Source organism: Eremothecium gossypii, chromosome V (genome assembly GCF_000091025.4).
Source record: "Eremothecium gossypii ATCC 10895 chromosome V, complete sequence".
Taxonomy (NCBI): Eukaryota; Fungi; Ascomycota; class Saccharomycetes; order Saccharomycetales; family Saccharomycetaceae; genus Eremothecium; species Eremothecium gossypii.
Genome location: NC_005786.2, coordinates 710553 through 730714, shown reverse-complemented (window position 1 = coordinate 730714; position 20162 = coordinate 710553). Strand labels below are relative to the sequence as shown.

Here is a 20162-nt window from a genome sequence, read left to right as displayed (position 1 = left end):
TGCAATCCGATAATTATGAGCACTATAATGTATACCTGCAATGCGTGTATGATCCAATTTAAGTCCAGCGATCTGCAGCGGTACCATATGAAGACAGAATGGCACAGATACAACTTGAAACGGAGAATTGCTGATTTACCACCGATCGATGCAGATATATTCACCCAGAAGATGCAGATTTCAGAGCGGGAGAAGCGCTTGCATGAAGTCGATGAGTTCGGATTTCCCGTATTGAAGCCTGTCGGGCATTCAGGCGGTCGGCGTCGGAACACAAACGGGGCCATTTTGAGGGGCAGACGTGATGGGGATGGGAAGAAGAAGGCGCCGTTCCGTTCCGACTCGCCCGCGCTGTCTATTGCGTCTCAGATGTCCAAGATATCGGTACGAAGCACAGATTACGACGAACACAGTGCGTCTGAATATGCATTCACTGATGAATCGCAGGCAGAGTCTGAAGACATCACGGACAAAGAGGATGCAGGCGAGGATGGTGAAGAGCGGCCAGATGTGGTAGACTGCGTATACTGTGGTGTGCATTGCAACACCGTAGCCGAGAACCTAGACCACATGTCGGTGGCTCATGGGCTATATGTTCCAGAACGCCGTTACCTTGAAAACGCAGCTGGCTTAATCAACTTCCTAATTGAAAGAATCGTTATCTCGAAGCGTTGTATGTGCTGTAACTTCCATGGATCTAGCCTTGAAAGCATTCGCGCACATGTTGCTTCGAAGTCGCACTGTCGCATCCCATATGAAAGTAAGGAGGAACGCGCGACTATTGCAGCCTATTATAACTTTAACGAAGACCAAGTAGCCGACAATACTGCAGTCTCTGATTCGGAGTCTGATCCTGATTTGAGCATCGAGGATACCGAAGAAGAAGACATTAATTCGAACTATACGATAGCACATGTTGACGACACCGGTGTCGAGTTGACTCTTCCAACGGGCACGAGATTGGGTCATCGTTCCATGCGGAGGTTTTACCGCCAGAATTTGGCTCTCCCGTCTACTCAAGCGGATGGCACACGCACATTGGCTGTTGTGGATAGGAGATTCGCGGGCGGTATCTCTGCGAATGAGTATGCCAGGAACATGAAGCACAGTCAGCTGCTTGCTTCAAGGGCACAGAGTAAGAATATTAAGCGGCAAGCGAAGAGAGATAACTTTCAGAAACACTACAGAGATGAATTACTCCAGTGAATCCCTGGGATTGCTTATATAGTATAACCACGTTGTTTAAGATCCGCCAATTCCTTCAATTCCGGCAAGTGACGCTGTGTTTGCACCTACTCTACCCGTGAATACCACGGAGTCGCAATCCGTAGCTCCGTTGATATTCTCATCGCCATTAGAGAGATGGATCTTCAGCTTATTTTCAGAACCAGACTGTGTGCTGAATATATCGTTCAAGCCTAGCATGTGATCATCATGTGTCGGTTGCTTTGGGGTATTTTGGCGTTCCTTTTCGCAAATGGACTTGAAGTGGTCCAAAAGCACCTGATACTGTGTCTTCTTTTGGGCGCTTGCCCGGATAGCGCTTTCCGTTGCTTTTTGGGTATTGTTGGAATTGTAAACTGAAGTCGAAAGTCTGCTAACGCTGCTGAGTCTGGCATTTAGGATCTCGAAGGCTTTTGACTGAGGTAGTACCATTAAAATACCGTATAGGCATTTGTGTAGGTATGGATATCTTTCCGGTTCCAACAGCTGCATACGCAGCCTTGTGAATACAGGTGATTCCAAAAACTGTACTAGAATGTCAATCTGGAGCAGATCATTTACAGTTAAATCATAATCGACATAGTTTTGCAGAACAGAGTATGCGAGTTCATAATTTTCAGAAACCAGGCACATGGACACCAGGGAAATCGGGTTGTAAGACCAAGATTTGAAGAGAGTCACAAAAAATGCCCAGTCTTCGCCACTTCTCAACTTCTTCCGCAATGAGCTTAGCTCAGGAGATGTGATTAGGTTGGTTGTCAGACTGTAAATGACCATTCGGACAAAACTGATATCATCGTCCATTTCAACAATGGATGAAAGTGTCTTGTAGATACGCTCAGGTGATAGTTTAGCACATAGTTGTCTGATAATATAATTGGACCTTGTCTTCAAAAGCTTATCGTTCTCCTTGAATAATTTTAAAAGGTTCTTGAGGAACTTCTTAATATACGCCTCGTTAGAGCCATTGCAAAGGTCGCTGATCAACTCCAGAGCCTTGGAAATTAATCTTGGATCCTTGTCGGAGAGCGACTTCAACACCGTAAGATGGGTGCTTTCGTCGTGATCAATCAGTTGCTGTGGGTTTTTGCTGTAGGTCAGGATCAACCAGTCGAGACACGCAATTTTAGTGGTCACGTTACTGTCCAAAAAGTGTAGGGTCAAGATATTGACAATGGGCCCATAGTTGATCTTGTCTGTGGTATCGTATTTTGTAGTGAGCTCGATGAGCCTGGCATTTACCTGTTTAGCCATCTCACTGATATGTGGGTCTGAGTCGCTGAGAATCTTCAGCAGAACGGAGAGAATTTTGGACAGGAAAGGCAGGATGTTGTTTGGTGATATGCGGAGGATTGTTTGAAGCCAGTTCAATACAACCGATTGAATCTCAGGCTCTGTGCAGCTGAGGTTGTTTATCAAGATTTCGATAATCTTCGGAAAGTCCAGGTGCACATCCTGTCCAGGGTGGTATACCTCGCCATTCCTCAACTCGGGAACCTTAACAGGATCCGTGCTGCTGGTCATCGAATCAGGTAGGTTGTTCTGAGAGGACGCGTCCTCGTTATCCTTTGTGAGCTCGTTGATGTTCTCGGTAGCCGACAGCTGCTCCAGCTGATTCATTAGCGACTTCTTGCGCTCCGTGATCAGCGCGCCGTCAGCAGGCTTCTTGCCCGGTACATCGTCCAGCTGTTGCTGGTATTGCAACTCCTGCACAAGCAGCGAGGCCTGCAGCTGTGTCACGCGCTCCACCTCGTGCAGCAGCGAGTTCAGAAGCGCAAGTGTCACCATCCGAACGTCATTATGGGTGTCGCCCAGATATGTGAACAGTCCCGGCAGGAAGTGTGGCAGGTAGGTGATCAGCTCAAGGTCCGGGATGCTCTCGAGCACCTGCAGCCACGAGACCATGAACATCCGCGTGTCCGGGTTGAGCACGTGGATCCGCTCGGACAGCAGTGGGATGAAGTCCGGCAGCGAGAAGGCCAGCACCGGCCGCTCCTTATCGTAGATGTTCTGATCGACCTGCAAAACGTCGCCCGTCTGCGGGTCCGTGGTCGTCGCTGTCGGTATGTCCTTGGGGTCGTGGTTCACAGCGGCCACGTGCGTCGACGCACACTCCGAGACGATATCCTTGATCAGCCGGTCCAGCAGCTCCGCAGCGCCCTTTACTGACGTGTCGTTGTCCACGCTTATCTTGCACAGAACGTCGAACACCTCGTTGAAGTACACCAGGATGTCCCCCTTCGCGATCTTCGCGATGTTGTACAGACTCTCGCATGCGTAGAACCGCACCTGGTCGTTCTGGTCCCCGAAGCACGCCAGGACCGGCGGCAGAATCTTGTTCAGGTACTCCGCCACGTACTTGTTCCCCAACGCGATCGCCGCCGCCGCAAGCCCCATCAGCCCCGCATTGCGCGCCATCGGCTGATGCAGCGCGTACGCGTAGTCCCGGTACAGCTCCTCGATGATCCGGTCAATCATCTCGTGGTCCTCGTTGGCCACGCAGTCCCGCACCACCTTCTCCAGCTGCTGCGCCGCAGCCTTGCGTTTTTCATATATCTTGTCATTCAGCCCTTTGATCACCGACTTGTCTGCCTCATGTTAGTAAACACGCTTGTTTCCCGTGACCGCCCGCCCATCAACATACCCATTTATACTGGTCGCTGCTAACTGTTGCAAACTTCCCGCTCCTGGCCCACTTGACCTCTATTCAGTTTATGAGTTTCCCCTATTGCTCATGAATCATAGTACTTGGCTGCGTTGTTTTTTAAATCGCTGAACCGGACGACCGCTGCTATCCTCAACAACACGAAGAAAGCAAGCGCTAGGAGTTTCAAGAGATCTGGAATCCGGTCGCGGCAGCCTCAAGAATTCGCTATGGAATACAAGTACAATGTGACGTTGCTGCTGTTGCAGGTGGTGCTGCACCGGCAGCAAGAGCTGGCGCACCAGGACAAGACGTTGAGCCAGATAAGCCTTCTGCGCGAGCCGGTGGTGGACACAGCGGTGCTGGAGCGGTTCAGCGCACACCGTGTGGTGCGGCTGTACGCGCCCGAGCTGTGCGGGCTGCGGTTGGAGGAGCTACAGGCGGTGGTGCGCGAGGTGTTCGCGCGCGGGCTAGCGGGCAGCGCGGAGGACACGCCGGTGACGCTGATCACGCTGGCGAACCACTACTACCGGCTGCGCGTGCAGGAGCTCGAGCTGCAGGAGCTGCCGAAGCTGAAGGAGCTGATGGAGAGCGCGGCGGGGCTGCGCACGTGAGGCGGTGGTCACGTGACTCCTGCCGTCCCACGGGAGGAGTGCAAATTTGAGCTTGAGGCCAAGTGGAGAGCGAGATGCACCACCAGCACGCAGCTACGAGGTCGGCGAGATGCGAAACCTGGTCTCTCTGAACAAGGGCAGCTTACAGCCGTCATCTGAGGCGCACCCGAACCTGGGGCTGTATGCGAGCTGCTTCGACACGCTGTCGGACAGCGTCACATGCGTGCTCGGTGCGGCGGACGTCGGCGCGATAGTGGTGCACCAGTATATGAAAAGCGGCGCTGTGCGTGAGCTGGCGTCGTTCTTCACGCAGGACTACGAGGATGAGCTGGTTTCGTTTGCACACTTTGCGGACGTGAACCAGCTGGTTTTCGTGTTTGCGCACGGCGACATAATGATGGCTACGTACGGCGATGAGGGGGCAGGGCTGGATGCGACGGTGGTCGAGATTGTCGGGTCGATCGAGGACGGGATTGCAGCCGCAGAGTGGTCCCATGACGAGGAGACGCTTGCGCTGGTGACGGGCGGGCGCTCAGTGGTGCTGCTGAGCCGGCAGTTTGAGCCTGTCGCGGACATCGGCCTAGAGCTGGACGACCTGAAGCTGTCGAAGAATGTGACAGTGGGCTGGGGGAAAAAGGAGACGCAGTTCCGGGGAAAGGGTGCGCGTGCAATGGAGCGCGAGGCACTGCAGTCGCTAAAGGCGTCCGGGCTGGTGGGCAATGAGCTCCGTGATCCGACGATGCCGTATATGGTGGACTCGGGAGCGATTACAGAGCTTGATCCGCGCACGGTGGGCATTTCCTGGAGAGGGGACTGTGAGTACTTTGTTGTCTCGACCATAGAAACGGTGCAGGACCCGGACGATGACTCTGCGACGCTTGAAAGAAGGGCTCTGCGCGTGTACTCTCGGCACGGAAAGCTGGACAGTGCGTCGGAACCTGTCGATGGCCTGGAACATGCCCTCGCATGGCGTCCACAGGGCTCGCTCATTGCATCTATCCAACGCAAGGTAAACGTACCTGGAAACGAGTCGTTAGATTTGGTCTTTTTCGAACGTAACGGGTTGAGGCACGGGGAGTTTGAAACACGCCTCGCCATTGACGAACGTATTAAGTCCCTCGCATGGAATGCTAGCTCGGATATCTTGTCTATTGCCCTTGAAGATCGTATACAACTTTGGACTTCCAAAAACTACCACTGGTACCTGAAGCAGGAGCTTTACACAGAATGCACCAAGTTCGTGAAATGGCACCCAGAAAAGGATTTCACACTGATGTACGGCGATGGAGACACAGTAAACGTTGTAGATTTTGCATATAAGATGATCCGCGGGCCCACCTTTGAACCAAATGACTGCGGTATGACTGTGGTTATCGATGGGCGCACTGTTAATATTACTCCATTTGCGATGGCAAATGTCCCACCTCCGCTCTCCTACAGGGATTTTGACGCGCCTGATAATGTTCTGGATGCTGCTGTGGGCCTTTCCAACACTGTCTTTGCTGCTGTCACCAGGGAAGCGCTAGTAGTCGCCTCCATTGAATCTTTGGCTAACATGAAGAGCGGCAGACATCCAATTATTGCGTCAACCTTTCAAAAGCACTTGTTTGCTACAGAACTGGATACCATTCGTCAGGTTGCATTCATTAACGACTCAGTCGTGGGGATTCTTTTAGACTCTGGACAGTTATCGAGGATTGCCTTGGTCAATATACAAGATCCCATACAACCGGAGCTTATCAAGGTCGTTGACACATATACCAAGGTTGTGTTGGTGAAGAGCTCGTTTGATTATTCCACTTTAGTATATGAAACGAGGGATGGAACCGTTGTTCAATTAGATGCCGAGGGTGGAACAGTGGAAATAACCAAGTTCCCACAGCTGGTCAATGACTTCTGCGTGAAGCGAATTTTAACTGATGGCAAGACAGAATGGCAGCCAGCAGAATCGAAACTAGTCGCCTTTGGATTGACCAGTAGTGGCAAACTGTATGCAGACAGCGTCCAATTGGCGAGTGCAGTTATATCTATGGATATCACTGATGAATTACTTTTGTTCACCTCTGCACAGCATTATCTTCAATTTGTGCACCTGAATACTCCAGAATTCAAGCCACTACCGACTCTAGAAGGTGATATTATGGATGAAAGAATCCGCTCTATCGAGCGGGGTTCAATTTTGATCAATATTATTCCTTCGAAGGCAGCTGTGGTTTTGCAGGCCCCCAGAGGAAACGTTGAAACTATATACCCAAGAATTATGGTGCTCGCGGAAGTCCGCAAGTATATTGGTTTGAAGAGGTACAAAGATGCATTTGTTATATGCCGGACGCATAGGATACACTTGGATATCTTACATGATTATGCGCCAGATCTTTTCTATGCCAACCTAAAGACATTTGTGGATGATATTGAAAGAGTTGACTATCTTGATCTGTTCATATCTTGTTTGGTTGAGGAAGATGTAACAGTCACAAAATACAAGGAAACGTTAAACATGTCTACTGACGCTGTATTTGATGTTGCTCCACCTCCTCCAACTGAGATGGAAGAATATATTAAGAAAAAGTCTTTCAACCCATTGAAGTCAAAGGTCAACAAGATATGTCAGGTTCTGTTGGAGGTTCTTTTGGGCACAGCTCAATACAAAGCCAAATACTTGCAGACTATTGTCACATGTTATGCCTGCCAGAATCCTCCGAAAGTGAAGGATGCCTTAGCTCTAATTTCTCAGTTGCGAGACGAAGAAGCGAAAGACTCTACTGTCACTTATCTGTGTTTCCTACAGGATGTGCTGTTTGTTTACAAGGAGGCTCTGGCATTATACGATGTGAATATGGCTTTGCTGGTTGCTCAAAAATCGCAAATGGACCCTAGGGAATACCTACCCTTCCTGCAGAATCTCAACGAACAGGAACCACTTCGTCGGAAGTTCATGATCGATGACCATTTGAAAAACTATGAAATGGCTCTGACCCATCTTGTCGGTATTGACGAACCGACAGGAGCAGTATCCGACGAAACCAGGGAATATATCCAGCAGCATGAATTGTACAAAAAAGCTCTTGATCTCTACCGTTACAACACTCAGTTGCAAAACTCCGTATACGCGATATACGGCGCTCATTTGGCTTCGAAGCAGGAATATAACGAAGCAGGTATAATCTATGAGTTGCTTGGTAACTGGGAGAAAGCTATGGAAGTATTCACTATGGGTAACAAGTGGTCACCTGCATTAGCCATTGCTTCGCAACATTTCCCTGATAGAGTTCTCGACATAGCTACCGAATTGGTGGATTCCCTGCAGTATGAGCATAGGTATGCGGAAGCCGCCCACGTTGAGCTCAAGTTTATGAAAAATGTGCGCTCTGCAGTTTCGCTATACTGCAAAGCGTATGACTACGAGCAAGGTATCCTACTCTGTATCACAGAAGGAACTCCCGAACTGATCAATGAGCTAGTCGATCCGGCTCTCGGTGATGGGTTTAGTGTCCTTGCCGAACTCCTTGCCGACTGCAAGGGCCAGATAAACTCTCAGCTCAGAAGGCTCCGCGAACTACGCGCAAAGAAGGAAGAGGATCCCTATGCATTCTACGGCCAGGAGACTGAGGAGGCCGATGATGTTTCTATTGCTGCATCGGAAACCTCAACCAAGGAGTCGTTCTTCACTAGATATACGGGCAAGACAGGGGGAACTGCTAAGACGGGTGCTTCCAGAAGGACTGCAAAGAACAAACGTAGGGAAGAACGGAAACGTGCGCGTGGTAAAAAAGGAACGATTTACGAGGAGGAGTACCTTGTTAAATCGATTGGGAGATTGATAGACAGACTAAAGCAAACCCTACCTGATGGCGTTAAGCTAGTCGACGCTTTGCTCCGGCGCAATATGCGCGAACAAGCGTACCAGGTTCAAAAGGGCTTTGTTTCCATGGAAGCGCTGCTCAAGGCCAACATTGTTGAAATATACAACATCAGCGAGAAAGACCGTGAAAGAATAGACGATAATGGCAACGTATACCAACTGCCTGTAATCCCAGTTCCGGAAATACCCGCATTCCCTGTGCGCCAGATAATCGATTACTAGGCATTCACGTACTGAGCTGCACTCAGATCATTTAATTTATGCAGTAATCCATGTTGTTCTGTAAATATATATTTTCCTATCTGTGATGTAGACACAAGCTTCCTCAGCGGTCACGTTTGTCGCCTGCCTTCCTTGATCCGAATTCGCCGTCGGTATAGTAATTGCTAGCGACCTTCTGTTCGTGTTCAATAACGATACCCTCGAAGGAGAGTAAACATCTCTTCAGTGCATCCGCAGATGCCTCCTTCTTGGCCTTCCCGTATGCATCGCCCTTGCTCGGGAGCGTTATTTTGCTTAGCCCTGTCGCCTCAGTATTCGTGCCATCCTGCAGCGTCAGTTTCACCCTCGCCTCTGCCGTAACCGTGTATAGCTCGATGGCCGCGCCATCGCGAACCCGCTCCCGCTGCTTAACGTCTGTGATCAGCACCTCTTCCACAGCAGACGACCATCCGTTGTACCCAAAGGCCTCATTTGCGAACTGTATCAGAACATGTGTCGGGATCACCTGTGAAAGGCTATGCTTCCCGTACCGATTCACATGGTAGATCTTGAACGTGTACTGCTCAATCTTGTGCTGCAGAGCACCGATCCGTCGCACAGACCAGCTGCTGGCGGGCCGATTGTGCCAGCTCACCTTCAGTTCGAGCTCATCTAAAGCCACGCCATTGCCGCCATAGTATGTTACGTTGTCCCATGAAACATTCGTGTAGTCACTCATGTCGCTGCTTGTGCAAACCAAGCCTAAAATCACTTACGGCGGTAACAGTCCTGCAGCCCTGAGTAAGACGGAGGAGCTCTTATATCTTCCACTAGCTTGATTCGAATATCCCGACATGGGCTTAAAATTCCATCACAGCTGAGGCGGCCGTAAAAACTTCACGTGATTTATACTTCCGTGACCTTTTGCCAAGCACAGAGTCCACAGTAGCGCTGTAGCACGCTGGTGCTCTATCATTCCGCCGCCCGAGTTGTGAGACCACCTAGCTCCTGATGAAGAGTGGATGAGCCCGATATACTGACTCAGAGCGTGTTTTTGCCCTGCAGCCCGTCCTGCATAACTCCGGTCCTGCTCCAAGGTAACTGACACTCAGAAAAGTTAGCGATAGCAGCCACAGATCACTGATAGCACTGGCTGGCCCCATCCCATTTCTGGATGAGCTGGTGGGAGACGGACCAGAGGCCAAATCATCAACAATCGTCTTGTACGAAGGTATACGAAGGCCGATTCCAGTAAGTTGAGAAGATCTTTCTCTACCCTTCACTGAGAAAGTTAGGGGTGCGTAGAAACTAACTATACCAAGCTTAGGGTTGGGAATGGATCTAATACAAGGTCTGATACAGCCTCCGAAAGCTCCGTCTGTTGAAGCGACTATTCCGACACTATGCGAAAGAATCGAGAGCTCGACGTTGTTAAGCGACAGGCGGTCTGCTATCCTGGGGCTGAAATCGTTCAGCCGGCAGTATCGGGAGCTAGTAGTTGCATCGGGGCTGAAGCCACTGATTGGGACGCTGAAGCGAGACTACGAAGATGAGGATTCGGTGAAGGCGATCTTGGAGACTCTGCTGATCCTGTTCCTGCGGGGGGAGGGAAACGAGGACCTCACACGGAACTGGGCAGCACAGTATTCGAGGCTGCAGGGGGGCAAGTACCCCTCTCCGATGCTGGTGAAGAAGCAAATTGAGCATTTTGATCAATTCTCACTGTGGATTGCTGACGCGCTGACGCAAGGCGAGGACATTGTGGACTTGCTGGTGCAGCTACTTGAGACAGATAGCTTCCACGTGCGGCTTTACACGATCCAGCTGCTTGGTGCAATTGTGACCACGAGGCCGGAGGCCGGGAATAGGGCCATCATTGCGATTCCCACGGGGATCTCGACGTTGGTGTCACTGCTGGACGACGTTCACGATCCCATAAGGGATGAAACTGTTCTTCTGCTGACTGTGCTTGCAAACAACAATTCACATATTCAGAAACTGGTTGCGTTTGAGAATGTATTTGATAGAATCTTTCGGATTATTGCGGACGAAGGGGGCATGCGTGGCTCACTAGTGGTAAGTGACTGTCTGAACCTGCTTAGCGTCATTCTAAGATATAATGCATCGAACCAGTCACTCTTCTTTGAGACAAGCAACTTACCTCACTTGGGCGGCCTGCTAGATGAAGTTCTTTCTGACGAGGAGGAGTTCTACTGGAACGAACAGCGCGTCACAAATTTGAAGACCGCGCTCAGCATTGTGCGCCGTATGGTGGAACCGGGCAACACGACGACCCCGCGGCACCAGCAGCTGTTTGCAGATACTAATATTCTGATGATTATTCTGCGCCTAACGTTTTTCTACGGAACACCAAATTCTATTAGGCCCCATGCACTGCTAACAATTGCAGATATGGTTAGGGGGTCACCGAAAATCCAGGCTCAGTTAGGAAATATTGATGTGCCATACTGGGATCCGGCTTTACCGCAGGTTGTGCCTAGCTCGGACCCCGTGGTTATGCCTGTCCTGGACCTACTTTTACGTTGGATTCTATTTGCCAACTCTATACACACATTTGACATCAGAACTGCCGCACTCGAGCTTGTAAAAGCATATCTGGTTGGTAATCCAGAACTACAGGAAACTTTTCTCTGTGCGCAAATTGATCTATACAAGAAACAAGCAGAGGTACTGTCCACCGCCGATCAAAGAACCAGCATAGTAGCGGTCTTACTTGGATATGATCCGCATGCAGACCTGAATCCATTTAAGTTGTTTTTCTCAGTTGACCTGCTCTTGTTTTTGTTCAAGTCGGAAGATGGGAATGCTAAACTACGTGATTTATTCCGTGGAATACAAGATGGCGACAGTGCGGCCGGTGAAGAAGTGCTTTCATCTGTTCAAACGGTTGTCGAATTGTCGGTAGCATCTATTTCTTCAAAGGAATCGCGAATCCCCATATCCTATCTCAGTTTCCTTATCGTGTTACTTTTCGAAGATTTCCATACGGTAAACGAATTTTTATCTAATGATTCCAATGTGAAGTCACTTTTAAACCTTGTGCCAGTTGCACAAGATGAGGGAATAACTGTTAAGTGCTTGGTAGTCATGCTACTAGGTGTAGCTTATGAATTTTGCACGTCTTCCTCGCCACTACCACGCGCGCAGCTGTATGAAAGCTTGGTGGCAACGATTGGCGTCGATGACTACACATCGAAAATCAAGCAATTCAAGGAATGTTCTTTGTTTAAGGAGGTCGTCGATTCCTATTTTGATCCGACCTTTGATGAGACTGGTTTGCCAAAGATTTACTTCAGTACCTATTTCTCGGAGTTATTTAGGGAGAACTCCTACCGTATCCAATCCGCACTGTCCCGTAGCCCAGATATAGATCCAAATGGCAAGATATCCTTTGAAGCCTTTGAGGAGCTACAGCAGAGGTTTACAACTGTTAACAAGGAGTTGTGTGAATTGTCGTCTAGTAGCATGGAAGAAATACACAAATTAGAACTGGATCTTCGCAAGTGCCAGGAACAATACAAGCAACTTATGAAGGCTAAGCAAGAATCAGACACGCAGGTATCTGATCTAGATGAGAAACTGGCCCAATTGAAAACTCAATTAGATGAAGCTAATTCTAAGGTTGAAGACCTTTCGACTAAAAAGACCACTTTGGAAGCCGCTAAAGCTGATTGTTTGAAGAAGTTGGCAAGCCACGAGGGTCAGGTAAATTCATTAAAGAACCGTACAACTCAGTTGGAAAAGCAACTAGCCACAGTAAGCGAGCAAAAATCCACAGCCGAAGCCGGGATCAATAAGATGAACAGAGAACTTTTTAACTTAACGAAGGAAAAAGACTCCTTAACCGCGGTTATGAATAAGTTGCAGAAGGAAGGTGAAAAAAAACTGCAAGAGGCGGAAAAGGAAAAGGTACGTATTACCCAGCTTCTAAGCCAGCGTGATAGGGATATTGAAAATCTGAGGAATGAATTACAAGACCAGGGAACCCAAAAGAAAAAACTGGAGGATGAGCATGCCGGACTTTTAAAAGAAATTGCAGATTTGAAATCACAATGCGCTAGCCAAGATTCCCTAATTCCGAAGTTGAAAGAAAAATTGAAAACCCTAGCAGAATCCCTGAAAGATACCCAAAATGAGCATGCTACATTGCAGAAGCAAGTGGGCAATATTCAAGCTACATCGCATGCGGAGATTACGCAGTTGAATGCTGAACTTCAAAAACTGAAAGACGAAAATGTCATTCTTATTTCAAGGAAGGATGAGCTGACTCAAGAACTAGAGAAGCTGCAGGCACAGACTGCAGCAGGCGAAAAACAGACGAGCGATATTGCCCTATTGAATACTCAAAAGTCCGAGCTTTCTGCGAAACTATCCAGAGCTGAAAAAGAGCTTGTAAACCAGAAGGCTAAAGCTGAGGGACTATTTCAGGAACGCGCTGAGTTAAAGGATAAGCTTAATACTTCCGAAAAGCAGCTTCAGGAGTCGTCGCAAAAACTTTCAAATGCCCAATCCGAACTAAATGAAATCAGAAGCAGATTAAAGGCTAACGAGCATGACTTGATTACTTCGCGGCAAGAGGCTGAAAAATTGAAGAAACAAAACCAGCAGCAGTCATCAAAGAAGGATATTCACAAACTTGATGAACTTTCAAAGGAGGCAGACTCCTATAAGGCACAAGTATCAAAACTATCTGCCGAATTGGAATCAACAATGGGTCAGCTTCAGAAAAGTTCGGTGGAACAAACTGACAGGATCGAGAATCTGATCAAGGAGAATAAAGACCTGAATACTACCATAGCTACTTTGGAGAAAGAGAAAAAGGCACAAGTAGTAGTAAATGCCCATCAAGAAAATGCTAGAGCAAATAATAAAGCAGTTGTGGACAATAAACAGAAGGCTAAATCTCAACCTGCCACACCACTCGTTAACTCAAAGGTGCAAGAACTGGAAGAACAGCTTGAAGCGTTGCAGAGAAAGTGTAGCGAAATGGAAACTTTGCAGAAGGAAGTAAAAGAACTAAAGGAAAACGCTACTCAATTAGAGTCAGAGCGGGATGACTTGATGCTACTTGTCTCGGATCTAGATGAAAAGAATCAAAAATACCGCAGCAGGCTGGAGGAACTAGGTCACCCTGTCAGTTCAGATGAAGAGGATGAATCAGAGATTGATGATAACGATGAAGATGAAGACTAAGATATTCAAAACACTTTAAAATTGGTTGATGATAAACCATCAACTCTTCTATGCAGTAAGTAGTTGGCATTACACATCATTATTGTACCCAAAGTATATTTACACTATGTAGAATAAAAGTCAGAATTATTACGACGTTGAGGATCACGCATCTTATGGATTTTGATCCCTGGGTCCCTAATATCGGCAATTTTCCCTATATCTTGAGGTGTTATAATAATTGTCTGAGTCCGAATGTTCGTAGAGAACTTCTTCATTATCATCCTCGTCCCAATTGTCCGGTTGACCTGATCCATAAATACATCAAACTCATCTAATGCGATAATTCTCGCTCTCATAGTGCTCCACGTAGATAGTAAAAGAGTAATTTGCGAGAACGATTTTTCGCCGCCAGACAACGTGTCCACGTTCCTCGGCGTCTCGTCGTTCGCAGTCTTAACGAGAACCATAAGCGCACCAGGGGTGTCAAAATTCAAGGCTCCTGAAAACCCATTTCTAACACGTATAGTTGTACGGAAATCTGAGTCAGCTTCACGACAGGTACTCTTGATGTTATTCATCAAAGTTATGCGCCGCTGTTCTAAAGATTCATGTAGTGACCACAATGCTCTATCAACCGCGGAATATTTCTCTTGGGCGTCGTAGAACTTTTCCCTCGTGCTTTCAAGAAGCCGAGCAACTTCTTCCTGTGTCATTCCTACGCTTTTCTCGGCCTGCTTAATATGACGATCAGCAATTCTCATTTCCATCCGAACCTCTTCTTCGGTATTTGGGATTTCACTCCCATATGCTACCTCCTCAGAACAGTGTCTTTCGGCATCCTCCCTCAAAGAGTCCAGCACAGGCGTAAAGGAATCCACATTGGTTTGTATACTCTGAAATTCTTCTTGGTATGCGACCTTCTTTTTATTATAAATAGTGATATCATCAGTCATTTTGTCAATACGATGAGATCTCACCCTTATCATCTCCTTCAAATCCTCGAGTTCCTCTTTAACCTTTGCCACCAATTGACGAGCAGACTCATGCTTTCTCTTGTATGGTTCAACTTCGTCCTTCAGTTGCAACAGCTGGTCGTTGATTGCAGCGATAGCACCCCGATGCTGCGCAATTTGTGAAGTTTCAACATTGAGCGCCGCTTTGTGAGCGTCCAATGCCCCTGTATCAACCTCCTTCTCGATCTTCACCTTCAAGTGTTTGCTCCGAAGTTCTAAGCTGACAATTCTGCTGCGTATCGAACGCATCTGTTCTTCGAGCTTTCTTCCCTCTTCTTTTATTTCAGAGCCTAAGGAAGCGTAGTGCGTTTGAATCCGGCGAAGCTCACCCTCCTCTTCTTCGATCACCGCTTTCAGGTACTGAGTATCGCTGGCATTATTATTACCCGAGGTACGAGCAAAAAGAAGATGTTGTTGATATTCAATAGTATCCAACCTGAAACCACCGGACGGTGCCAGGGAAGATTGAAATCCAGAACGGTTATCCTTGAGGGAAAGAGCCCTGGTGATATTTTGCGGCGACTGCTTTAGCACATTATAGGCATCATCTTTATTATCCACAAGTATAATAGTCTCGATTCTGTGCTGATCAACAAATAAACATTCCAGATCCCTTCTGCTGAAGCCGAGAACGTCTGAAATAGTAGGGTGCGCAGTATGGGCTTTTCCGTGTTCGTAATTAAACTCAGTTAACGCGTATGTTACAATGCTAGTGTTGCGCGTATCTGGGTACTTCCGCAGAATCTGTCGTAGCAATAAATTGTCTCTCGAAGTACTTACCACGAAACCACCCAAGGAGGGCCCGACAATGCTTTGTATCGACCGGGCCCATTGTTCATACCCCGGTTTTATGGACACTTCCAATCCTAATGGCCCTATCGGTGGCTTCGAGAATTCATGCCGTCTATTTCTTATTTCTGCAACAACCCTATTCATGTTTCTCCCATAAACTGCGTAGGAATCCTGGCTTCGGTTGGCAGTGCTCTCCCGATACTCCTGCTTTTTCAAATTAATCGAAGTTTGAAGCTGCTGGATTGCGGTGTTCCTCTGATGAGAATACTCCAGCTCCCGGTCACGGCACTGTTGAAATTTATCCTCCAGGCTGGGCAGATTACCCTTCAGAGTCTTTATTTCTTCGTCCACCTGTCTCTTTTCCGTAACCATCTGCTCCTTACTTCCGCCAAGAGCTTCGGCCAGCTCCTGCTCCAGCTGTTTCACCTGCTGTCTGTGTGCTTTAAGCGATACCTCCAATGATGCAATCTCTCGTTCAACCTTTCTCCTCTCCTCTTTTAAAACTTCGTGTTTCTCTCTAAACTGGCCTAGTTCCTGCTCTGCCTCCTCGAATTTAATCTGGTGGTCTTGAAGACTAGTCATCTTCTGGTCCACCTCCTCGTGTGTCGAATCCTGATCAGCCTTGTAGCGTTCGATCTTTAGGTTGCGCTCAGTGATCTTCTCGTCGCATGCCACGATCTTTTGCGAAATCTCTTCCTGTCGTTTCTTAAACTTGCGTAGCCGCCGCTCGTTTTCCTTGTAGTTCAGCCAGCACAGTTTGCCCTGCAGAGTCTTCTTGCGTTCATTCCAGTCGTGTGTACTGTATATCTCCTTGAAAAGGCGTTTCGCGTGCTCGTAGTCCTCGCGGAGGGCCTTCATATTTTCGCCATGGTAGTCCAGGTTGCTCTTCGACGACCGCAGGATCTCCTCAGCCTTAGCCAAGTTCATGTCGATTTCCTCAAGCAAGGTGCCCCGCATGAAGTGCCGGAACTTGTCCTGCGGCGTCGAGGCTGTTAAAAACGACCTAGCGGCATCCTGCGACAGAAAGCACATGGGATTGAGCACTGGAATCGAAAAATAGTCCACGATCCGCTGTAGATCCCGCTTCTTGTTACTCACTTCCCGCCCGTTCTCGGACTTGATCGAAAAGTGGCTGCTCTGGCCATCTCGTTTCAGCGTTCGCTCAATCGTAATTTCGCTGCCGTACACGCCCTGCTCAAAGGCCCCCAGTCCCTGGTTTGCCAGCACAATCGCAATGCGCGCGGTTCCGCAGCCCTCGCGGATCAGCGACTTCAAGCTCACGCCGCGGTTGGTGTCCGACGCCTTGGCGCCGAACACCACCGTAATCGCCGTCAGAATCGCAGACTTGCCCGACCCGTTGCTCCCCACGATAAAGTTCAGCCGCGGCCCAAACTCGAGTTCAAAGTGCTCGTGGCACATGAAGTTCTTGAGCGTTATGCGCTTCATATAACCTGCAGGCGTGCCCTCCCAGTCTTCCCCGTCCACCGTGTCCGTTCCATACTGCGTCATAGGCGCAAACCTCTTGCGCCGCTTGTTCTGCGCCTGTCGCTCGCGCGCCTCATCTGCCTCCTGCAGCAGAGACGTCACTTCCCGGTCGACGTCATCAATGGTCCGCTTGTCGTTGGTCATCTCGCAATCCCGCTTGCGTGCTGCTTCTTGTTGCACAGAAGTTCCACGACAATATGAAGCCAAACCGCCGTGCGCGCTGCTAGATCCACTCACCGCGTTCTCCTAAAGACTATCAGACTGAAACGATCAATTAGCTAGTCTTTTAAAAGATTATGTTCTTGCATATAACCAATTGTATGAGTGACATTTTTCACCAGCTGAAAAAAGATTAATCTCAAAAGCGCATCTTCACCAGAACATGACTCTTTAGCTGTCTCCACTCTGCTACTAATAGGTCTTTTGGGTGGTGTGGCGATTGGAAAGCAATTAGGCTGCAGATGCGAGGGTTTCCTGGCGCTTGGTGTAAGCGCAGCCTGAATACTGCCTCAGATGCGGTGGATCTGGTAAAGGTGGGCCAGAAATGGAAGAGCAAAGTGCTCTCGGGAGTGCCACAGCCGGCTGCGGAGGGCACGCGGCCTCATATGTATGTGCTGTCGATGTTCCCATACCCTTCGGGGATGCTGCACATTGGGCATCTACGGGTGTACACGATCAGCGATGCGCTGAACAGGTTCTACAGGATGAAGGGCTACGAGGTCGTTCACCCGATGGGCTGGGATGCGTTCGGGCTGCCGGCAGAGAACGCGGCGCTGGAGCGGGGCATTGCGCCGGCGGACTGGACGAGGCAGAACATTGCGCGGATGAAGCAGCAGAAGGGCGATATGCTGGCGCATTTCGAATGGGGTCGGGAGGTCACCACGTGCGACCCGGAGTACTACCGGTTCACGCAGGAGCTGTTCCTCGAGCTGTGGCACCATGGGATGGCGTACAAGAAGGAGGCCGAGATCAACTGGGACCCGGTGGACAAGACGGTGCTGGCGAACGAACAGGTGGATGCGCAAGGGCGGTCATGGCGGTCGGGAGCGCTGGTCGAGAAGCGGAAGCTGAACCAGTGGTTTCTGCGCATCACTCGGTTTGCCCACGAGCTGAGCCATGATCTGGACGGCCTCGACGGGTGGCCGGCGAAGGTGAAGGCGATGCAGAAGCACTGGATTGGGGAAGTTGAGGGGACTGAGGTCCGCTTATGCACAGGGGACGGCGAGGCAATTGTAGCCTTCACCCCGCGGATTGAGGCGGTATTCGGCCTGCAGTACGTTGCGATTTCTACCGAGCATGCCCTCACCAAGAAAATGGCCGAGCGCTTGCCGGAGCTATGCGAGTTCCTTCAGCGGCCGTTGGTGCTGTCAGAAAGCGATCTTTCGGGGTTCCAGCTGCCGGGCACCTACGTGCAGCACCCCTTTGCCAAGGATCATGGCCACAGGATCCCCGTTTTTGTGTCCCCGTATGTCCCCGCCGATGGAGCTGGTGCGGTGCTAGGAACGCCCGCCCACGATGAATTTGACCACAAGTTCTGGCGAGCCAATAAGCCCGCAGAGCCCGTGATTTCGTCCTTCGAGGCTTCTGGGGAGTGCGACGACGAGTGCCATATTCAAACGAAGGGTATCCTGAACGCAAAGGCCGGGAACCTCAAGGGGATCTCATCTCAGGATGCTAAGCAGGTGCTGGCTGACAAACTGGTCGCTACCGGCGATGGAAGACAAACAACCCAGTACAGGCTCAGGGACTGGTTGATCTCTAGACAAAGATACTGGGGCGCGCCAATTCCGATCATATACTGTGACTCCTGTGGCACTGTCCCTGTACCTAAGCAAGATCTACCTGTCATGCTACCCAATATAGCCGGGCTCTCAAAGAAGGGGAACACGCTGGAGCATATTCCAGAATTTGTAAATACCTCATGCCCATCGTGTGGTGGTCCAGCAAAACGTGAGACTGACACAATGGATACTTTCATGGACAGCTCGTGGTACTTTTTCCGATATCTAGATTCCCACAACCAAAAGGAACCATTTGGCTACGATAAAGCGACTAGGAGCATGCCGGTTGATATGTACATTGGCGGCGTGGAACACTCGATACTGCATTTGCTGTATGCGAGGTTTATATCCAAGTTCCTTGCCTCAATTGGCAAATGGGATGGTTCCGCTTGTAATGGAGAACCTTTTAAGAGGCTTGTCACTCAAGGAATGGTTCATGGTAAGACTTTTATTGATCCAGAAAATGGAAGCTTCTTAAAGCCTGAGGAGCTTGATATGAGCAATCCAGCCGACCCTATCATTTGTCGCACTGGTCAAAAGCCTCGTGTCTCCTATGAAAAGATGTCTAAATCAAAATACAACGGAGCTGACCCTGCGCAATGCATCTCAAAACATGGCCCCGACGCTATCAGAGCACATATTCTGTTTCAAGCTCCAATCAGTGATGTCGTGAATTGGGACGAAACCAAGATTGTCGGTATTGAACGTTGGTTGGCACGTATTATTAAACTTGCCCACACTCTCGCTGCAGACTCGCAGCTGAAACACGGCCCAGTGGCAAAGCTCACCAACATGCATGAAATTGCGCTGTTCAATGAAGTACAGAAGCTTTTAGGTTCGATAACTGACTCATTCAGCCGGACTCTGTCTCTGAATACAGTCATCTCTGACTACATGAAATTAACCAACCTCCTGGATCAAGCTTTGAAGAATAAGGATATAAATCCAGCATGGCTCTTGACTCATTTCAAAAAACTTGTTAGTGTCATTCACCCGACGGTACCTGCTGTTTCAGAAGAAGCAGCTGACATCATTAAAGGGCATCTTCAACTACTAACCTGGGATCATTATGTCTGGCCAACAGTGGATGCTCAGCAGAAAGATAACTCCGTCGGCTACAGAGTATTTGTTGATGGGAAGATGCGCTTTATCTATCCAGCGCCTAGCGCCTTTATTAACGATAAAAACGGCGTGCTGAAAGCCTTGCTTGCTCATCCAGACGGCGGTAAATACCTGGCAGGGCGCCAAGTGAAGAATCTCATTCTAAAAAAGAACATTATTAGTTTAGTGTTACAAAAATAACCATGATCGGTCGTATATATAATGAATTAATCCAATCAAACAGATAATATT

General features: G+C 48.9%; 8 protein-coding genes across 8 annotated transcripts; 5 read left to right on the top strand and 3 right to left on the bottom strand.

The window, feature by feature from the left end:
* Window positions 1-15: 15 nt before the first annotated feature.
* Window positions 16-1203, top strand: REH1 (Reh1p; the record flags this gene model as incomplete). The annotated part of the gene is made up of 1 exon (NM_210264.1): window positions 16-1203. One exon carries the CDS (start codon window positions 16-18, stop codon window positions 1201-1203), a length of 1188 nt encoding a protein of 395 aa, NP_984910.1.
* A 36-nt stretch (window positions 1204-1239) lies between these two features.
* VAC14 (Vac14p) lies at window positions 1240-3869 on the bottom strand (the record flags this gene model as incomplete). Its single annotated transcript, NM_210263.2, has 2 exons — window positions 1240-3809; window positions 3866-3869. 2 exons carry the CDS (start codon window positions 3867-3869, stop codon window positions 1240-1242), a joined length of 2574 nt encoding a protein of 857 aa, NP_984909.2.
* A 226-nt stretch (window positions 3870-4095) lies between these two features.
* SWC7 (Swc7p) lies at window positions 4096-4479 on the top strand (the record flags this gene model as incomplete). Its single annotated transcript, NM_210262.1, has 1 exon — window positions 4096-4479. One exon carries the CDS (start codon window positions 4096-4098, stop codon window positions 4477-4479), a length of 384 nt encoding a protein of 127 aa, NP_984908.1.
* A 109-nt stretch (window positions 4480-4588) lies between these two features.
* IKI3 (Elongator subunit IKI3) lies at window positions 4589-8563 on the top strand (the record flags this gene model as incomplete). The annotated part of the gene is made up of 1 exon (NM_210261.2): window positions 4589-8563. The coding sequence occupies one exon, from the start codon at window positions 4589-4591 to the stop codon at window positions 8561-8563; it is 3975 nt and encodes a 1324-aa protein (NP_984907.2).
* A 103-nt stretch (window positions 8564-8666) lies between these two features.
* RAD59 (Rad59p) lies at window positions 8667-9281 on the bottom strand (the record flags this gene model as incomplete). Its single annotated transcript, NM_210260.1, has 1 exon — window positions 8667-9281. The coding sequence occupies one exon, from the start codon at window positions 9279-9281 to the stop codon at window positions 8667-8669; it is 615 nt and encodes a 204-aa protein (NP_984906.1).
* A 596-nt stretch (window positions 9282-9877) lies between these two features.
* USO1 (Uso1p) lies at window positions 9878-13756 on the top strand (the record flags this gene model as incomplete). Its single annotated transcript, NM_210259.1, has 1 exon — window positions 9878-13756. The coding sequence occupies one exon, from the start codon at window positions 9878-9880 to the stop codon at window positions 13754-13756; it is 3879 nt and encodes a 1292-aa protein (NP_984905.1).
* Window positions 13757-13860: 104 nt separating this feature from the next.
* Window positions 13861-17172, bottom strand: SMC6 (DNA repair protein SMC6; the record flags this gene model as incomplete). Its single annotated transcript, NM_210258.2, has 1 exon — window positions 13861-17172. The coding sequence occupies one exon, from the start codon at window positions 17170-17172 to the stop codon at window positions 13861-13863; it is 3312 nt and encodes a 1103-aa protein (NP_984904.1).
* A 317-nt stretch (window positions 17173-17489) lies between these two features.
* Window positions 17490-20111, top strand: NAM2 (leucine--tRNA ligase NAM2; the record flags this gene model as incomplete). The annotated part of the gene is made up of 1 exon (NM_210257.1): window positions 17490-20111. The coding sequence occupies one exon, from the start codon at window positions 17490-17492 to the stop codon at window positions 20109-20111; it is 2622 nt and encodes an 873-aa protein (NP_984903.1).
* Window positions 20112-20162: the final 51 nt, after the last annotated feature.